This window comes from Calidris pugnax, unplaced genomic scaffold (genome assembly GCF_001431845.1).
Source record: "Calidris pugnax isolate Ruff unplaced genomic scaffold, ASM143184v1 scaffold23, whole genome shotgun sequence".
NCBI classification, from domain to species: domain Eukaryota; kingdom Metazoa; phylum Chordata; class Aves; order Charadriiformes; family Scolopacidae; genus Calidris; species Calidris pugnax.
Genome location: NW_015090772.1, coordinates 2,793,927 through 2,813,450, shown reverse-complemented (window position 1 = coordinate 2,813,450; position 19,524 = coordinate 2,793,927). Strand labels below are relative to the sequence as shown.

Genomic DNA, 19,524 nt, shown 5'->3' with positions numbered 1-19,524 from the left:
CTAGTCCTCTCTTCTTTCTTGCACCTCTAACTGCCTGCAGGCAGATACAGTTTGCAAGCATTTAATATCTATTGAGCGGCACGTATATAAATAAAACATACCTAAGTGTGTTTTATTTATAAACGTACGCATTTATTTATATACACGCACGCGTAAAAATGCCAGACACATTTTTTAAAAAAAAATAAAAATATATATGCTTGGTGTGTGAGGTGATAACAATTGGTCCAATCATGCTCGTCAGCTGTTTGTGGTCTGTGGGCAGTGGGCGACACTCCAGGAAGCCAGCAGGGCTGGGTGACAGTTCCTCAGCAGCACTTCGTCTTGCAGAGTCGGGGAGCGGTGGAGAGCCAGACTGTGCTGCTGCTGTGCTGCTGGAGGGCCCCCAGGTAAGTCCTGCAAAGGTACCCCAGCTGAAGTACTGGAGAAAAACATGCCGAAGCCAGTATTTTAGCCCTCACCTTGGAGGGGAGGAGGGGAACCTTACTGAGCTCAAATGAGAAGGCTGCAGATCTGGACGGGGCTTTACCGTGCCTGGTGGGAGGTAAGCTTAAGGGAAGGCTGGGAGGGAACGTCAGAGGATGGAAGTTAAAAGTGCTTCAGGTTTTTAGTCCGCTGCAGCAGGTGTGAGCGTCAGATTTTGTGAAATATGTGGAAGTGAAGTAGAAGGTCGTTAAAAGTGTATTTTGGGAGTCAGCGTTGCAGGAAGTGCACCTGGGCTCCTTTTACAATGGCATCCACACTTCCACAATCCTTTCTGAAAATTAGTTTATGAAAAGAAAATGTAAATCAGGCAGCCATGAGCAGAGTTATTGGTTTGAACAACCAACCTTTAAGCAAAGAATAAGAAGGAAATCTCCAAAGTGCTTCTACCAGCTTTCTCATAGGCTTTGGTACTTTTTCACGAAGAGTAAATTTTTCAAAATCCCCTCAGCTGCTGAGGATCGCAGCTCCGCCTGAGAGCCAGAGGGTTGCCAGCTCTGCCTTCACTGCGGTGCTTTTGGAAACCTTCCCTGACACTCTCAGACACTTGCACAGCTGAGCAAGAGAGGCTGGGGAGAGGTTTGGTGTCCACTTCTTGAGGGGCTTTGGATGGCTGGCTTCGCCACGGGTTATCTGCTCTGATGCTGAATTTTACATCCCTCTTCTCCTGTTGCTCAGCGAGTAGAGGAGGCCGTAAGGAATGGGAACAAAGGAATCTTGGCTGACAGGTTTTTTTTCCTTTGGTTGATGTTGCAGAGCTTTCCTTCTTGAGCCAGAAAGAACAGCTCAGTGTCTTCCTCAGTGATCAAGGGGAAAGAAAAGCGTGAATGCAGATAAGTCAGACAAGATAGGGCTGTGGCTGGAGGACAGAGAAAAGTAATCAGAAGGTACACTGGCCAAAATGACCTGGGTCACCGAATGCAGACTGGTGTCTGTGTATATTATTGGGGTAACCACACAGCGGCGTTCTCTTTGGACTCTAACTTTTCTGGGTGATTATATACCAGATGCGTTGATTTTCCTTCTGTAGCAGCGGTGGCAGCTTTCTTTCCCCCCCAGTTGTGAACCCACAGCTCCGTGTCCCTCATGGTGAGAGACAGAAAGTAGCAGAATTGGTTTTCCCCTTCCTCTTTGAACTGTACCATTGCAGTTCTCGTATTCGTGATGGCAGCATCAGTTGACGCACACAAACAACTTACAGCAGGGAAAATCCAGGCTGCAGGTTTGAGAGGCACCAGATACTCCACAATAACCATCCACACAGCATCTCACGACATGAGACCTTAAATCTCCCTGCTGTTCTCAGCACCCATGGAAAGGCGTTGTTCCTTTGGGTACACTGCTTGTGTTTGGCCCCTGAAAATATGGTACCTGCTGCTTGTCAGGTGATGATCCCAAACCGACTCACCTTTCTAAGAGAACTGCTGCAAAAATCACATGTTATTCAGAAGCGATGCTGAGGGCAGTAGGAATTGAGATGGCTGTTTTGCCTTGTTTCATTCCATGGATACATGCAATAGAGTTTCACTTCATTTTGGTATGTAAAGGAACTGGCCTTTCAAGTACGTTGTCAGAAGCAACCAGAGACTGAGAAGATTCTTCTCACCATTTTATGAGTGAAAATGCTAAAAATGCCAATAATTGGATAAAGTAGTTGGAGTCCTGTTACTGTTTTGTGTAGATCCATATAATGATGACACCGTCGTGACATCTAGCTGATCTTCACAAAGTATCCAAATACCTGTCAAAGCTAGATCAAATAAAGTGGCCATATTAACAAGCTGCCCAAGATTATTTCTTACCACATCTTCTCCTCACTCAAATGCAGAAACTTCTGCAGTACAATATATATATTTTTTTTTTTTATAAGTTGTTGTGTCTTGCTTTAGTGAATGCACTGTGGTGAATTTCGGTAAAAGTTAAGAGAGGCGTGCAGAAACTTCTGCAGTACAATATATATATATTTTTTAATAAGTTGTTGTGGCTTGCTTTAGTGAATGTGCTGTGGTGAATTTTGGTAAAAGTTAAGAGAGGCAATAGCTTGGGTAGAGAGATTGCACTGAATTTGTGGTGGTTCTTGGTTCATGGTTCTTAGCCCCAGAGCCATCCCAGAGAGGGACCACCTCAATCACTTTATCCTCGTCTTAAAGAGTCTCTGGGAAGGGTAGCTGCTCATCATGATCTTCCTTATGGAACTAGGAGTAGCTGCTTTGAAAAACAGGACTAGAGCTGGGGAGGATCTTGAAGAGAAGAAACGAGGTCCTGATCTTGTATAGGAAGTTGGTGTTGAGGTGGGGGACCCTCCTGCAGCATGGGTTGGTACACTTGCACACTGTAGGTGTTCATATCAGCTGGACCTTCCTAAACTTAATGTACCAGAAAAACATGCAGCTGCTGCTCAGCCTTGGTGTGATGCAGGAGTCACGCACAGAGACCAGACCATCAATGGGTCTGCCTTCCAGGCAGTCACAGCTGATGGGAGGTTTTATATCTCAATTTACATCACAAGGTGACAAATATATTGGTGTGGATAAGTAGGGTGAATTTACATGGGTCTGCCCAGTTTTATGTATCCCAGCCTTGTATGGCAGAAGCTGAGACACCAAGCAGCCCTGGGCTTGGTGGTGGGAACACTCACCTTCCTGCTGCACCCTGGCAGAAGTGAGTGATTGCAGGTGTGTTGTTTCTGCTGCAGGAGGAGGGATGAGGCCTCCAGCTCAAGCTGTGCATTTCTCAGAGCTTGCCTCCTACAGGGAAGGATAAACAGGTGAAGTGGTTTTCGGGAGAAAAGAAGAAGGGATTCCTTCCAGGTATTTGTATTCACAATCAGGGTTATTTTGAGCATATAAGAAGGTGTTAGTGGTATAGTTGTTATTTTTCAAAGGAAATTTTGAGGCCAATAGGTATCAGGTGATGAAGAGATTGATGAAAAGGTGGTTTATTTAGGAGAAAAGTAATTGTCATCCTACAAAGAGCATTGCAATGACTTTATTTGCCATTCTGTGATTCCTTCCATGATGAAACAATTTGCTCAGTGGGTGAGGAGATGGACATGGACATCATCTACCTTGATTTTAGCAAGGCATTTGGCATGGTCATCTTAATAACCTGTTGACAAGCTGGCAAGTTACAAACTTGGCAGATGGACCACAAGATAGTTGGAGAACTGGCTAAAATGCTGAGCTAATATGTTGGCTAATGGCTCAAAGTTGAAGGAGAAGCTAGTCAGAGATGGAGTTATTTGGGGGTCGATACCGGGACTGATATTTATTCAATAGCTTTATAAAAGTTTGGGAGGACGGGATTGAACACATCCTCATCAAGTTTGCAGGTGACAACAAATTGGGAGGAGGGAGATGCTGAAAGGAGAGCCTCCAGAGCGACTGCAACTGGTGGGAAGATTGGGCTGGCAAGAACTGCATGAGGTTTAGCAAAGGTAATGGTTAAATCCTGCACCTGGGAATGAGTAATCCCTTGCAGCAGTGGGGGGGAGTGTGTGGAGTGGGGGAGTGGGGGGAGGTCTGACTGCCTGGGGTGCAGACTGAGTGTGTGTCAGCAGCGTGCCTTTACAGCCATGAAAGGAAATCTTGTCATGGGCCATATCTGCAAGAGTACAGCCAGCAGGCTGAGGGTGTCATCATTCCATTCCATTTAGCACCCATCAGGCCACACCTGGGATGCTGTGTCCATGTTTGATCTTCCTGGTCCAAGACAGAGACTGAAAAAATTGGGAGCGGCAGAATCTCCCTTGCTGGAAATCTTGGAGGCTCGGTTTGATGGGACCGTGGATAACCCAGTCTAAGGCCCTGCTTTCAACAGGAGGTTGGGCCGTGAAATCTCCAGAGGTCCCTGCCGACCTGGATGTCTCTGTGATTTGACAGCCACAATAGATAGACGCAAACTGGGATGTGGATGTAAATTTCTGCAGTGTCATGCAGAACTAGCCCTGGAGGAGCTAACTGAAGGGCTGAAATACTACATCCTCTAAGCCTGGAAATACAGGATAAATTTGTCTAGAGGGAGTGTCACATCAACGCAGATTTATCACCAACTACTTATTTAAAGCCAGCTTGGGTATTTCTGCATAGCGTTGCGTTCTGAATACCTCAGACTCACATGGTAACATGCATTCTTTCTCTTGCCAATGCCGTGCAGAAAGACTGCATGAATTCTACCCTTTTATACCTAAAAAAACACGTGCAGGCTGCTTCTGAATCCAAAACAAAAAAAGTGTTTGGGGAAAAAATATTAAAAAAAAAAAAACATAGAAAAATACAATGCTGGAACCTCTCACCAGATTAATCAACTTCCTCCTAACCTAGAAAAGATCTCTTCTACACAGCTGAAATTAAGTTCAAGTGAGGATAATATTAGGTGTGAGAAGGGAACGAGCTCAGATGCCCAGTAACTTGACTAGGGGAAACTGGATCTGAAAATTAGGTGGAGATAACTTTTGATACATAACACATTATTTTATTGTCAGCTCACTGAACAGAGTGAAATGAAGGGGAAAAGAGTTTTAGCCGAAGAAAAAGGCATAAGGAAAATCTGGAGTGGATACTCAATAGGCATTGCTTTATCTGTGCTTTTCAGTGTGCTAATGGTATGTAGCAGTGAATGGTGAGATCTCTCACTGGTGAGGGCTGTGGAAATTACTGAATCACTTTCAGCAATGATCCTTGATGCACCATCAAGGTGCAGAGATAAAAGAAAGCTGGCAATGGGAATCCCTCCTCGGTGAGTGCTCAAGGCCAGGCTGGATGGGGCTTTGGGCAACCTGATCTAGTGGGAGGTGTCCCTGCCCATGGTGGGGGGTTTGGAACTGGATGATCTTAAAGGTCCCTTCCATGCCAAACCATTCTATGATTTCCACTTCAGTAGCACAATGAAAGACATTAACAATGTGCTTTATTTTCTTAATCTCCCCTAAATCTTAACGTCACTGATTTCAACAGGAAATCTATTCTGGGGACATGTCTTCTGCGAAGATACGTTTCGAATTAGTGCTTAACGTGCTAACCTGAGAACCAGAAGCAGTAGGGCTAAAGAGGCATGTTGCTGTGGTCAGTCCAACAAATCCTGTTGAGAAGATAAAGGGCACATCAGCATCCTAGTGTGGCTATTTTGCTTTGGGATCAGAGCTCATATCTGCACAGGGTATCTCCTACACCACGCACTGTTGTATCAACTTGTGTTGGTGTTATTTTGGGCTTCTCTCCACCATGCTCCGCTGGCTCCGGGTGGATTTTACAAATTGTTTGGTGTTGTTTTTTCCCCATGTACATTTAACATGTAGAGATCATACTAACATTTAGCAATGTCCTGTCAGTCTGCCTCATAAGAGCTATAGTGAATAACGATGTAAAATATTTGGTCCGTATGCTCTCCAGTGATCGGAAAGATGCACAGAACATCAAATAACCTGGATGAAATTAAAAGAAGGAAGTTAGGGAAGCAAATTGACAGTTTATTGTTTTCAATTCTAGTTTTTATAGAGAGGCCTAAAGACCAACAAAGAATAGTGCCCAGTGGCACGGTTTCCTGTCCAAAACCAAATAAGCAGATTTGGACTGGCAAAACAGCATTATAGCCACAAGCAGCGTGGCCCAAAATTTTCTGGGGAGTTCTGCATCCACAAAATGGAGGGAGAGGCTAAGAGAAAGCAAGTTAGGAGGGTGGTGGGATAAAGGGCAGGTGTGGATACTCCTCCCACAGCCCAAAACAGCATCACTTACCATAGCTGTTTCTACAGCTGCTCCTGGCTGGACCTTCTAGCTGCATCCTTAAATATTGCATCTGAACTTCAAATAGGCAAAAGTCTTCAAAAAAAACCACATTGATAATGAGCTTATTCCTAACACAACGAGCTTCATGCTTCAGCAAAAGCAATGAAGATCTTAGTTTAACACAAGCACTTGTCGTTGGCTCAGAACAGAAACCTCCAGATTTAACAGCAGAAGGAACTGTTTCAGCCCAAACAATTTGATGTACGAGAGAACTTGCATTTATTATGCACCTCCTTCCCTTATGCAGTCTTCAGCTGTGCTGATCAGGAAAGGCTCTTGCAAATCAATGTACTTTACGAATGCAGTGTGGAACAATTCCCTCGCAGTAAATTCCTCATTTCTGAAGGAGTTAGAGTTACCCTGAAGTCCTGTCTAACCCAACTGTAGTAACGAAGCCATGTACCTCATTGTGCTTACACTGAGGTAGGAAAGCATCTTCATTATCCATCTAGCTTTGCTTTCTGGGCTGTTCCTAGGCAGACACTCTTAGAGCAATGCAGGGAGGTTTCTTCCTCTGCCAGTACAGACCAATGCATTTTAGCACACTAAATTTCACAAGGAGCTGTATATGTATATTCAGCACAAGGGTGTTCATTAATGAAAAGATTTTTTTCCACGCATCCGGTGATAGAGTTCGTATCACCTCTGCAGTCAGTCTGAGAATAAAACAGTATTAGCAATTACAGCAAGCACTTGGAGGGCAAGTAGCAATAGACTTGTGCTGTAATAAAAGATATCCTTCCTTACAGCATGCTATCTGCCACAACAGGCAATTAGTGAGAGGCTAGTACAGGGTTCAAACAAATTTTAGGATGAGCACTGTATCTTTAGGTGAAGAGAAGGGCTTTTTCTTCTCGGAAAGGGATATATGCATATAGGATCGGCATGGTACCGCATGTATGATTTCATTCTCTGCAGTCTAACCTCATCCTTATGGCAGGAGTAATGCCTCTCCTTGTCAATCAGCCCCCACCCTCCACTTTTTTTTTAATCCTAATGGAAGCGGGCTCTGATAATGAGTGAATTGCTGTGCTGGATCCCTGATGAAAGGCATACCTCCTGAAAAACCTACCGGCACGCGACAGCTGTGAACTAGTAAAATCATGCAGAACAAGATAATGTTAAAGTTGGTGATAGACTGCTGGAAATGTGCAGCTGTTAAGAATAAGTGAGACACCTTCTCAAAAAGTTCCGTTTAGACTGGAGCCTGTGCAGATATTTTTGTGTGTGGTTCTGATTGTTCCTCCCGTCCTCAGTGACCAACACTGAGGCCACAGAAGAGTGCCAGTAGGAAACAAAAGTTGGTGTGAGGAAAGTTAGGCAAATTATTAGTGTTAGAACAGTTGTTTTCTGGATTTGTGATCCCTCCCACACACACTATTAAAGAAGAACTACAGTGGATTTTCACAGGGATTTAGGTTTGGTTTTGTTTGCAGTACGAGGAATTGCAAGTCACTTGTTTCTCCCTATATTTTCCAAAATGTTCTCTTTTCCAAAGGAAAAAAGATGGATGCCTTGTACCACCTGGGTGATGGCCACAAATCCCAACTGCTTCAGAACCTAGATAGAGACATTTTAAGAAACCTATTATCTACAAAATGGTTTTGGCTGTTATTGATACCGAACGTTTTTCATTTCATAGATGATTAATACTTTTTTTATTCAGGTGCTTGAAATAGTAAGGCACATTAAAAATGTGAGTCAAAAATATAATTTTGTTGGTAGCAGCTAGAGTTACTCACTGTAACTACATACTGCCTTTCAGCTATTCATATTAGCAGCTGATCTTTTACTTAACGATAAATTGCAATTAACCTGTCACAATTAGAGCTTAATAACAGATCCAGCCAGTCTTACACACCAAGCCCATAGCTGGCACTGGGAGGGACTCTGAGCAGATCTGGGCTTTGCATAAGGAGCACAAGATGTGGTAGATGATGCCCCGGGCCTTGATCTCCTGTCCCACCAGGCTCAATCAGTGGTGTCGTTGGTGAAACTGGAACTGTACAGTCTTAAAATTGTGCACTAGAGATGAGAATCAGGCTCATGGCTCACTGCAAGACTAATACACAACTATGGGACAATGCCTTGGGTATAAACAGGCTTATATTTATTAATATAAATGAAGTTTACGTGATGGATCTGAATATATACGAGGAACAAAGAAAGCTGGAAACCAGCATTGAAGAAGTTTTTCGATAATTTAAGTCCTGATTCTTTCATGAATGTACTGAGGGGCAGGGTCTAGCTCTTCCAGTGTAAGATGATTAAATAATTAAGGAATACTTTGCCACTTCCAGTAGGGTTTTCTGACTGGCAGAATTCTGATCAACTGTCCAACAAAGCTGATTTGTTCAGGTAATTGTCCCCCACACTTTGGGGAATATTTCAAAGCTCACCCTTAACAGTCACAGGTTTAGAGACCCCTCTGGGGGCTTGATTCTCTGCTATCAACATCAGCTCGGCATTTTCAGGAGTGTTACTCAATCTTTACCCTCAGCAAGCTAAAAGAGTCAGGGTGGCTCAGGTGGATCTTGTTTTTTTGCTTTCTGCCACCTACATAAGTGAAGGAGAGGAGTGGTTTTCTCCAGAAGACCCAACCACCACACCTACATACCTCCTTCAAGCACTCCAAATCCTTGCATCCTGGCGTAATAGATATAGAAAAACAAAACACCTGGGTTGCCATGGTTATTCTGTGTACACCTCTGATTTTGGAACAGCTGAAAAAAATCACTAACAGCATATATTATGCCTGAGCATAAAGGAAGGAAAAGAGAACTGACTTCACATTCCCCAGAGTAAAGGAGTGCTGATGCCACCCAGATCTCAGGACAAGGAGTCCTTGAAATCTGGGCCAGACTCTCAAATATTATTAAACAGCTATGGCCCATGACACCGTTGCTAGAACACAAGTTCAAACTAGGTGAAGGACTCATCCAGGTAATACAATGGTACTGCGCAAACCCACTGTCACACTGCTTCTAGATTTTGGGGTATTGCTAAGATCATAAGCAATGACTCAAAACTTAGGAAATATGTGCATTTCTAGCACCTGCGTTTAAATTCTGTTGTTGTGTGATGGTCTAAAATAATCACGTTCTGCCACCAGCTCAGTACATTACTAGTGAAAATCTAAACACATCTAATCCACATCTGGATTCTATTCTTTGAACCACAGTGAGAGAAACGTACTCTAGAGACTATACATGCTGCTGCTAAATCTTGTGCCAAATTGCATAATTTATCAGGCAATGAATGGCATTAGGCTTACTGTACCTATCTAGAGCTTGACACTAACTCCAGTTTAAAGATGAACAAAGGTAATGAGAATGTCTGTCCCAGACCATACTCTGATATTTCAATATTTATTTTAATCCTGGGTCAGTGCAAGGATGGAAGATTTGCAGAAAGCAAATGCATGGACAGAAGTCAACCTGGAAAGCCCCATTTATGATGATGGCTTGGGAAAAAAATGTTTTTATTTATCAACTATATAATGTAATTATTATATGTATCGATATTATGTATCAAGAATATTATACATATTGATATATGTATTATATATAGCTTAAAAAACCTCCACACACTCAGATGCTGCCTGCATGTCTTTAAGATGTCTTGGCTTTCTTCCCATTATTAATTGGGATGTATTTATTCTAGAACAAGACCTACAAGAAGCCAAGACAACACTATTGACTTGAGAAGGTACAGGATATGATTTAAGGATATCTTAGCTTTATACCTGGCTTTGCCACAGAGGTCTCAGTTTTTTAGCTTTGGCATGGGGAGAATGATATATATACATCTTTTAACAGAGCTTTGAGATCAACTGCAGAAAGCTAAGCATTATTATTATGATCAATTTTTAATATTATCTGCACATCTCTTTAGCTGTTAGCCGCTGTCAAAATTGCAAAACACAAGAACACAATCTCCATCACACACCAGTCTGTTGTGAAGTACCACAGAACAGAACAACCCTTGTGTTTTTTTAACCAAATGTGAAGCAACAGGATGTAGTCAGTTAAGGTGTTCTTACGTAAGATCGTATGTAAATGTTGAATGTTAATGCCGTTGCTTTCAAAACTGTTAAACACAACTGTGTGTTCTGACAGAAACGAGTTGAGCCTGCAGGAGGGCAAAACCTGGCCTTGCACATATTCCTCACAGAGACTCAGTCCTGCAGTAAGACATCTTTTACCAGGTGCACCACACAACAATCATCCCCACCAGTGGGTCTTCGATACTGACATGACTAAGGTTTTATTAATAAAATATCCTCATTTCATTTTTCTACCACCATACATACAGAATCACAGAATCATGTGGGGCTGGAAGGGACCTCTGGAGATCATCTAGTCCAACCCCCTGCCAGAGCAGGTCCACCCAGAGCAGGTTGCACAGGAACGTGTCCAGGTGGGTTTTGAATGTCTCCAGAGAAGGAGACTCCACCACCTCTCTGGGCAGCCTCTTCCAGGGCTCTGTCACCCTCACAGGAAAGAAGTTCCTCCTCATGTTTAGGTGGAACTTCTTATGTTCAAGCTTGTGCCTGTTTCCTCTTGTCCTGTCCCTGGGCACCACTGAAAAAAGCCTGGCCCCATCCTCCTGACACCCACCCTTGAAGTATTTATAGGTGTTGGTCAGATCCCCCCTCAGCCTTCTCTTCTCAAGCCTAAAAAGCCCCAAGTCCCTCAGCCTTCCCTCATAAGAGAGATGCTCCAGGCCCTTAATCATCTTTGTAGCCTCTGCTGTCCCCTCTCCAGCAGTTCCCTGTCCTGGAACTGGGGAGCCCAGACCTGGACACAGTGATGGCACTGAGTGCTGAGATCCAGCTGCTGAGCTCCAATCTTGGCAGAAAGCAGGGCTGAGACATGGTGCTGGGTTTTAGGGTGGGCTTCATTTCATCCCTTACACTTTGATGTCTATACTTTAACCATATGTAAACCCCCCCCTTAGGAAATTACAATATAGATCATGTTTTGCTCCCCTTCTACCCTGTTTTCTCAAAACACTCCCTTCTCTCTGGGGAATAACCTTTCCAAAGGAGTCTCTTTGTGATCCGTGGGGCTTCCATCTGTAGATAGACTTAGGCAGTAGAAGGATGTAACCATTCAGAAATGGGAAGCTTTGAAGACCTTCTTTAGCTAAGAAATAGCGGCAAATTAGGGGATCCTGTGATGCAATTAAAAATCTTCCTGAGGCTGTGTGCTTATGGACAGGCCTGCCTTCACACAGCTGAGGCTCATGGTTGTTGCTTCGTCATAGGCTCAAAGAAGGAAGCAAGGCAATGACTCTTTAAAATATCAGGTGTTTTGCTTTTTGTTCTTAGAGCTTACTTTAAATGAAGAGTCAAGTAAACAACACCTGAAGAGTGGAGATAAACTCTAATCTGTAAGTACACACAGAACGAACAAAAGCCTTGGTTTGCAATATTTTCAAAACAATGTTTGTAACTTTAGGAAAAAAAAATATCCAATTGTCTGGTTGACTTATTTTGAACACATTTTAAAGCTTTTCTGCACAACTGTTTTCATCATCATTATTTGTACTTCCCTAGTACAGGAAAGCATTGCTTCATCCTTTTTCATATTGCAGTCCTGTAGCTCTACACTGCCTCCTAAAATTGGGAGGCAATTAGTTTTGATTTCATCCATCTTTTTTTGTGTGTGTTTGTAAAGACCAGAAGGATGTATGTTTTCTTTTATAAGATACAGCTAGGATGGATGGTAAATAATTATTTTTAGGAAGGTTTTCAATTTTGTGTAAAAACAGCAAACAACTCAAACAAAAGAGGACTAATTCAACGTGTTTTTCCATCCCATTTGTTCTTCAATAGACTAGAATTAAACTAAACTAAACTGAAAATGATCAGTATAATCATGACAGCCTGCAAGATGGGAGTCAATGAGCTAATGAATGAGTTGCAGGAGTCACTAAAAGTTGTTTGAAAAAAGTCAGTGTCTAAATGTAAACGCACAGTTGATATTTCATATTTTAATTTGTAATGTTTTCCTTTAAACAAATGTTTATACTTCAAACTTCAGGTGAGTGTGTTTATTTTGAAATGAAGAGAATTCTGCAATTATTCTAGTGGCATAGCCTACATTAACTATAACACAGCATGGAATTAGAGCAAATCGAAAAACAATTACAGTGCTGTCAACAGAAAGCATCTCTGAGACTACACGTGGCTGTTTGTGAAACAAATGCACATTTTAAGTAGACTTTTGCTAAATAATATTTGTATTTTGCACTGCCGCCAACCTAGACTAATTCAATGCAAAAACGTCAGTTCTGACTAACACTCATTTTCCCATTTTATTAAGTCTGTCAAAACCAGAAATCTTTCATTGGGATTGACCTTTTTTTCCCCTCCAAATTCAAATGAGACTTCTTAGTTGGGTTCACGCTGGCTGCAAACGCTGCTTCTGCAGAACCGAACTGTCGGCACACAGCACTACGTACAGCGGGGGATAAATTCTGTAAACAGATAGTAGAGCTCCTGTCGGCACACAGCACTACGTACAGCGGGGGATAAATTCTGTAAACGCTTGTTACACAGATAGTAGAGCTCACTGTTTGGCAGAGACTGTGAGTGTCATGGTTTTTGATAAATGAGATTTTTTGGGGTTTTTACATAAGTTGATATAACGGCAGGGGGTGGTTGGAACTCGATGATCTTTAAGGTGCCTTCCGACTCTAACCATTCTCTGATTCTATAGTGTTGATGTTATATAATGGTTATTGATGAACCTGGTTGGGAAAACAGTAAGCAATGAAGGAAAGAAGCCCACGACAGGCTGATCTGGATTGCTAAATTGGGTGTGAATTAGCACCATGCATTTTACCACTGCCAAAGGCAAAGCTGTTCCTCTAATTGATGGAGTTCAGTGAGGAGCCACAGGTATGACTGGGATGAAGAGAAAATAAGCATCTTCTGTCTCTTATCTCTACTTATCTCCAGGTCCCTATAGGGAAAGCCAAAATTTTACAAATTATTTTTAAATCTGAAGGCAAAACCAGAAGTACATACTCTGCCTGGAAGCTGAGGTTGTACAAATTCTGTCTAGAAATGTGGCTCACGCTTTTTGGTTTTTTAAACAGTAGAATAATTAACAAGAAGATAAAAAAAGAGAAACAGGTTCCTGAAGGTTGCAATGAATATTCTTTGACTGGGAAAATTTTGAGAGAGACCAAACAGTTTCTGTAAGTGTCACGCTGTGGCCTGAAGAGAGCAGTCTGGGGAAGTCCTGCGGGCTGTGCTGCACAGAAAGTCACGGGAGATGAATGGGATGACCTCAGCCACACTGATAACTGATGAGTCCCGAATGCACGAGAATCTTTTTGCTGATCAGATTTCCGAAAGAACCCAGCATCTGGCTTCTGGGCTATCTACCTCCTTTGTCAAACTAAAACACAGCTATTTTGGCAATTGTCCCCAAGCCCTCAGAACCAGCAGATATCTCTTTAACTGCTATGGTATTCAAAGGAAGTGGTTGCCCCTCATTGCCTCATGACTCTTCAAAGCACGTGTCCAGCAGAAGTTTAGCCAAGTAATGAGAGGCTTAATACAGAGTAAGACCAAGCTTTGCTCCAAAACTTGAGGAATATCACTGAACTGGCAGTAGCTAGAGGAGATAGGAAGGCACAGAAACAAGAATGCCTCATCGTGGAGAAACTCTCTGCCTCTGGATGTGTAGAGGAATAAAGGAAGCCCTCTGGTGGCATTTCTACTTGCATAAGCTGACATTGGCAAGGGGGAAGCGTGGGGGAAGATCGTTTCTTAGATAGCCTGATACCACTGGCAGTGCTCTCTTCTGTTGTTCCTCCTTTGCTGTGAGACATTTTCTGACCCTTGGAGACATCTATAGCTCATGTTTCCAGCGAGGTTCAGCTTTATGTCATATAATTAGTTTCTTGTAAGACCTATATTCACCCCCATTCCATTTGCCTTCTGTTAAATTCTGGCCCAAGGACTTCCTAGCTGTATTTCAGGCCGGTAGGTTATGGCTCTGTGGATGTCAGTACAATAGGAAACCTCATTTCACCAGAAAGCAGCGGTTCCTCTGTGAAACATACCCCATGAACCTCTGGGTTCATCACGCCATGGTATTGCAGTGGGATGCCTCTAATACTGGGGAGCTGATAATCTCCTATCAGCTGCTGGTAGTTTTTCTTTTGAAGATTAATGAAAATGATGTTTCCTGCAGGATCTTACAATGGAAGGATTTATCGATGACTGCAAGTTTCTGCAGAAACCGGCATTTCAGTCTCTCAGTTGCGTGTTTGCAGACAGAAACGGGTCTCTTGCTGTTCCCTTAATGGGAATGTCTGAGGAAAACATCAGTTATCTGACTTCTGCTGATCTGTTCCTTGCTGCCTTCGGTTCACGTTTCAAGGGTGATGGTGAAGGGTCCTTCCTCTCTACATGCAGCCTTGCTGCTGGGGCTGCTCACACCAACTCGTGTTTCTAGAGTGTTGCCTTTAGGGTTGTGGCACTTTTTAAACTAGATTAAATTAAAACAGAGCAACAATGCCACTTTTTAGAGACATCTTTTGGAATTAGAGCTTAACAACCTGGGGAAACTGATGAAGCTATTGCTGACCCCTTCTGGCTTGCACAGTTGTGGGCTGAAATGCAACATCTCAGAAACAAGAACAAAACTGGAAGGAACTTGCATGGTTTCTGATGCAAGACCTGCAGTGTGCCAATCAGCAGCACTTTTGAGAAAAAGCTCTTTTCATTGCAACCCGTTTTACTTCTCAGAATGAACTGGAATGAGTTGTCCATATAACTCTGAAACGCAGTTCCAAGCAGAAAAGGTCAGTAAGTGCCAGAAACCAACACATCAATTTGACGTACAGCAGGTATATTTATGTTGATCACAAGAAAATATCTGGAGTCTTAGATGCATTGGGATAGCTAAAGAATAACTGACTTTTCAACAAGAACATCTTGATTACTGTAGGGGTGAATGCTTAGACATATTGCTAAGAAACGGCAAAAAATTTCTGAGTGGCATCACAGATATTCATTCCTCACTGCAAGCAAAACCAGCTTGTAAACTTTTATAGGTATTTCCTCTTTTCCACAAAAGTGAGAACTGCTAAAGAACTTTTTTCCCCTCCCAACTTTTGGCAATAAGTGCTGCCTAAAAATGAAAAGAAGCTGAAAGAAAGCTGAAAGTCGTACAAAGAAACAGAGGAAACACTTTGTTAAGTTAACAACATGGCAGTATTAAAAGAAAAAATTGCAAAACCTTACACATGAGAAAACTCCCCCTTGTGTTGTGGGAGTCACTGGTGAAATGGAAGGCATACTGGGGTCAGTTTTAAATAGGTAGTTCAGGTAGCAGTAGCAGTATAACTGGGACAGTAGAGAGTGTTCAGTTTCCCCTGCTTCTTTCCTGTACTGCAGGGTGGACATCCTCTTGATATTTTCACAGATGCTTCAGGATAACTTGAACTGTTGACATACTTGAACTCTTCCTCTTCCCCATGATCTTGTAGAACTTCAAAATCCTACCACAAGTTACATTTAGAATTATAAGAATTATATCTAGTTTCTCTGTGAAGCAGTAATATATTAAAAATGCATAGCACAGTTATTAAACTAGCTATTAACTCTCATCTAGCCCGAGTTCAGGCCAAGCAGACTTACTGGCACTAACCCAGGATGTCCTTTTCTAACATCTTCTAACAGCCCATTTTGTAACAGCTGTTTGCCACACATTAGATCTGAAATGGCCCTGGGCACCAGGACAGCCCTGCCCACGGGGCTGGCAGGATCTGAGCAGGATCTCCATGAAGCCTGGGTATCCGTGGTGTTTAATCCCTTACTCAGAGAAACTGCCCGTGGAGAAGAAAGAGTTGACTGTCCTATGTGCAAAACTCAGCTCTCGGTAAAAAACAAAATGCGTAGCTTTGATCGAAAAACATATGGTTGTTATCTGGCTCTGGGAAGGGCAGATTTGTGTCACAAATAAACAAACCAAGGAATGAATAGCAGAATTGGAACAGTACCATTGTAAGACAGAGATCTGAAAACCACCACATTTCTCCAAGGATCTCTTCTTCCCACGTACTACTAACTCGTGCTTGTTTTTAATGGTATGGCTAGCAACTTCTTAAGGACTAGAGCAGCCTCCCTGCCTGACCTTCTCAGCCATTTATCGCTAAGCTGGAGGGTGTTTGGGTAAAACTACGCGTTACAGCTTGTGCCAGATGTGAGATTCCAGGATTATCCCCTGAGCAAGACCTAGGTGGAAAGCTTTGGTGGCTTTTCAGGTGGGACCTCTCATTCCTACCTTACCTTAATCTTATTATGTATTCTTTTATTTCTAGAATAAGTACAAGGAAGATTTCGGGAACATGATCGAAGAGAACAGGAACAGCAGTGACTCTTCCTCTGCCTTTGCCTACAACACCACCGTGAGTGCCATTCTTATTACTGCCTACTCCGTCGCCTTTGCTGGAGGTGGGATCGGGTCCATCACAATGTCGTTTGTGCTGGTCAAGATGAACACTCTGTCCATCACCACTACAGCCATCATTAACCTCGTCGTTGTGCACAGCCTCCTCCTCTTCACTGTGCCCTTCCGCCTACACTACTACGTCAGCAAGAAGTGGGTATTCAGGTTGCCATTTTGCAAACTGGTGAGTGCAATGGTGCACATCCACATGTACCTGACCTTCCTATTCTATGTGATCACACTGGTCATCCGGTGGCTCATCTTCTTTCAATGGAAGATCAAGGTGGAGTTCTACAGGAAGTTGCACGCCATTGCAGCAAGCGCTGCTGTGTGGGCCTTCGTTATGGTCTTTGTGGTGCCAGTCTTGTATGTTGAGTATGGAAGCTCAGAAAATTATGATAATACAACATGCTTTATGTTCCACAAAGAACTGAAGCAGGAGAACGTGAAAGCCCTGAACTATACCATAATTGTAATCGTCGCTTTAATTACTTGTGTTCTCTTGGGCATGCAGATTTTCATCCTGGTAAAAGTGTTGAGAAAACTTTCCGCCTCCTTCTGGTCACACCAAGAGTTCTGGGCCCAGGTGAAAAACTTGATTTTCATCTGCGTCATCATAATTTGCTTCCTTCCCTATCACCTCTTCAGGGCCTACTACATCCGGCACGTGAGTGCTTATGGCCAGTTAGAAAGCTACAATGAAGTTTTTTTGAGTTTGACTTCCCTCAGCTGCCTGGACCTCCTGTCGTTCGTGCTGAGCGGAAGCCGCCTCTTCAAGCAAATGGTGGGCACGCTCCGCAGCAGGTTGCCTTGCTGCTAGCCTCAAGGTGGACCTGGGCCTGGCAGAGCATGGTGCTGGACAAACATGGCAAATCCCCTCCTCAGCAAGTCAGGGTGGTCCCTGGAAGCAGCCCAGCCAACTCGCACAGATGATTCCTGAAGTAATGGGGCAAACTTCTTCCAGCATTGCAGGTGGGAAACTGGAGGGGGACCTCAGGGATTTCCTCACCACGCCACCTCGCGAGTTGTGGACCCACCTGGAAGAGAGGGAGGAAAGAGCATGGGCTCTTCTGTCTTACTGTTTTTACATCAAGGTTTGTGAAGTCAAAGGCACTAGGAGGAGACTGAAGAGAACCTGAAAAGTATGTAGAAACACAAATAGAAAAGCATTTTTTTAAGGAATAAAGTAGAGATTTTTTTGAAACATAAAAATCTATATCATTTTCTACATCTATTTTTATTTATTTCCCACAAGGTCTCACAAAAATCAGGGAAGCTATTGTTCCTCCTGAGTAGGTCTGTTCCTTCTATGTAAAGACAAGTGAAACTTTCTAAGTGAATTGAACCATTAAATCAACTCTTAACACCAAACCAGAAATAAATATTCATTTCTTAAAAGATTTTCCCAAACCACCTTTTGGATATGGTATCATTGCAGCAGAAAAGAATTTTGTTCTCTTTCCAACATTACGAAAATGTCTCTAACAACAAAACTTACACATTGTTACCGAAATGAATATTGTAAGTTCAAACAAAAGCATGTATTTTTATTTACAGATTTGTTCCATTAAAAAAATATTTAACAGTGATAATAATTTTATTTAGATCATTCAGACAGCAGTTGTCTTCTCTTAAAAAGTCGAATATTTTAGGTCTCCAAGGTAACAGTGACTCTTTATTTTCTATGTTGATTTTGTGACATTCTGAAGTTTATAACTAATTACTCACAATATCTTTATCTTCAAATCAATTCTATAAATTTTGTACCCTGTACTAGTAGAAGAAGTTAAAATGTTACTGCTTGGATTGGAGGGATGGAAAAAGCTGATAAACCTGGTGTAGGTAAAAAGCATGTTATTTCTTAGGGAGGCATTGTGAGTTGTGATTTCTGAAGACAGAATTAAACTCCTCTTAAGAAGAGAAAAAAATCAGCAAAATAATTATGTGAAAGACATTCAGGCCTTCACAGCTCAGCTGATTTACACCTACCCCCCTCAAAAGAGTATAAATCTCTGACTACTGTAACCCAGCAGGAATGGCAAATTTATCTTTCTTCTTGCTATCTATCACGTTTTTTCTTCTGAAGCAAGTCTTAATCATTTAACCTAGCAAACGTTTTCAGCTGAGTGATTTCCAGCAACAGTCTCTCCTCATGATGCTGTTGAAGTCCACTTTTTCATACTTCAGATTCTTTCAAATCCTTTGTACCATGGCATTCAGCATCTCTTGCTCATTGGACACCAATCAATTAATGATTGGTCAATTTTGCTGTACCTGTGCGATCTTACTGCTACGCTTGTTGCTTTTGTTCCCACTATATAGGTTACTTTATAGATGGTTACTTTTATCTTCTATAGTCTTTCCTCCTTGACTTCTTGCTTCAAGTTCCTCTGTATCTCTTGGGAGGTCTGATCATGAGAAAGTGTTTTCAGGTCAGAATCTAAGTAATGCTATAAGTTGGAAATCACTGAAGTTTGTAACACAAGCAAGATATGGGGCTGTTCTCGTGGCCTACCCTTGGGAAATATTCTGAATCCCAACAGCTGTTAAGACAGGAATGTGAGAGCTTGCAGCGTGTGTGGATCTGAGACAAAACTGTCTGAGAAGGTGTTTGCCCCAAAAGGATCAAGAAAGATGACTACCAGCCAGATTCAACAGTAGACTTTTCAAACAGAGACTTTCACAACATGGAAGGAGTCCCCTTGAATGTGTAGTTCACTGCTGGTTAATTACGTGTCATTAAGAAAGCAATAAAATGCTTTAAAACAACACAAACAAAT

At 42.5% G+C, this 19,524-nt stretch overlaps 1 protein-coding gene across 2 annotated transcripts; it reads left to right on the top strand.

The window, feature by feature from the left end:
* Positions 1-320: 320 nt before the first annotated feature.
* On the top strand, positions 321-17,763 carry GPR141 (G protein-coupled receptor 141). Of its 2 annotated transcripts, XM_014941627.1 has the most exons (3): positions 332-389; positions 11,602-11,663; positions 16,617-17,763. In XM_014941627.1, the coding sequence occupies exon 3, from the start codon at positions 16,644-16,646 to the stop codon at positions 17,562-17,564; it is 921 nt and encodes a 306-aa protein (XP_014797113.1). In that variant the 5' UTR covers positions 332-389; positions 11,602-11,663; positions 16,617-16,643; the 3' UTR covers positions 17,565-17,763. The 2 variants fall into 2 exon arrangements, with proteins under 2 accessions (XP_014797106.1, XP_014797113.1); XM_014941620.1 differs by lacking the exon at positions 11,602-11,663 and having other exon boundaries at positions 321-389.
* Positions 17,764-19,524: the final 1,761 nt, after the last annotated feature.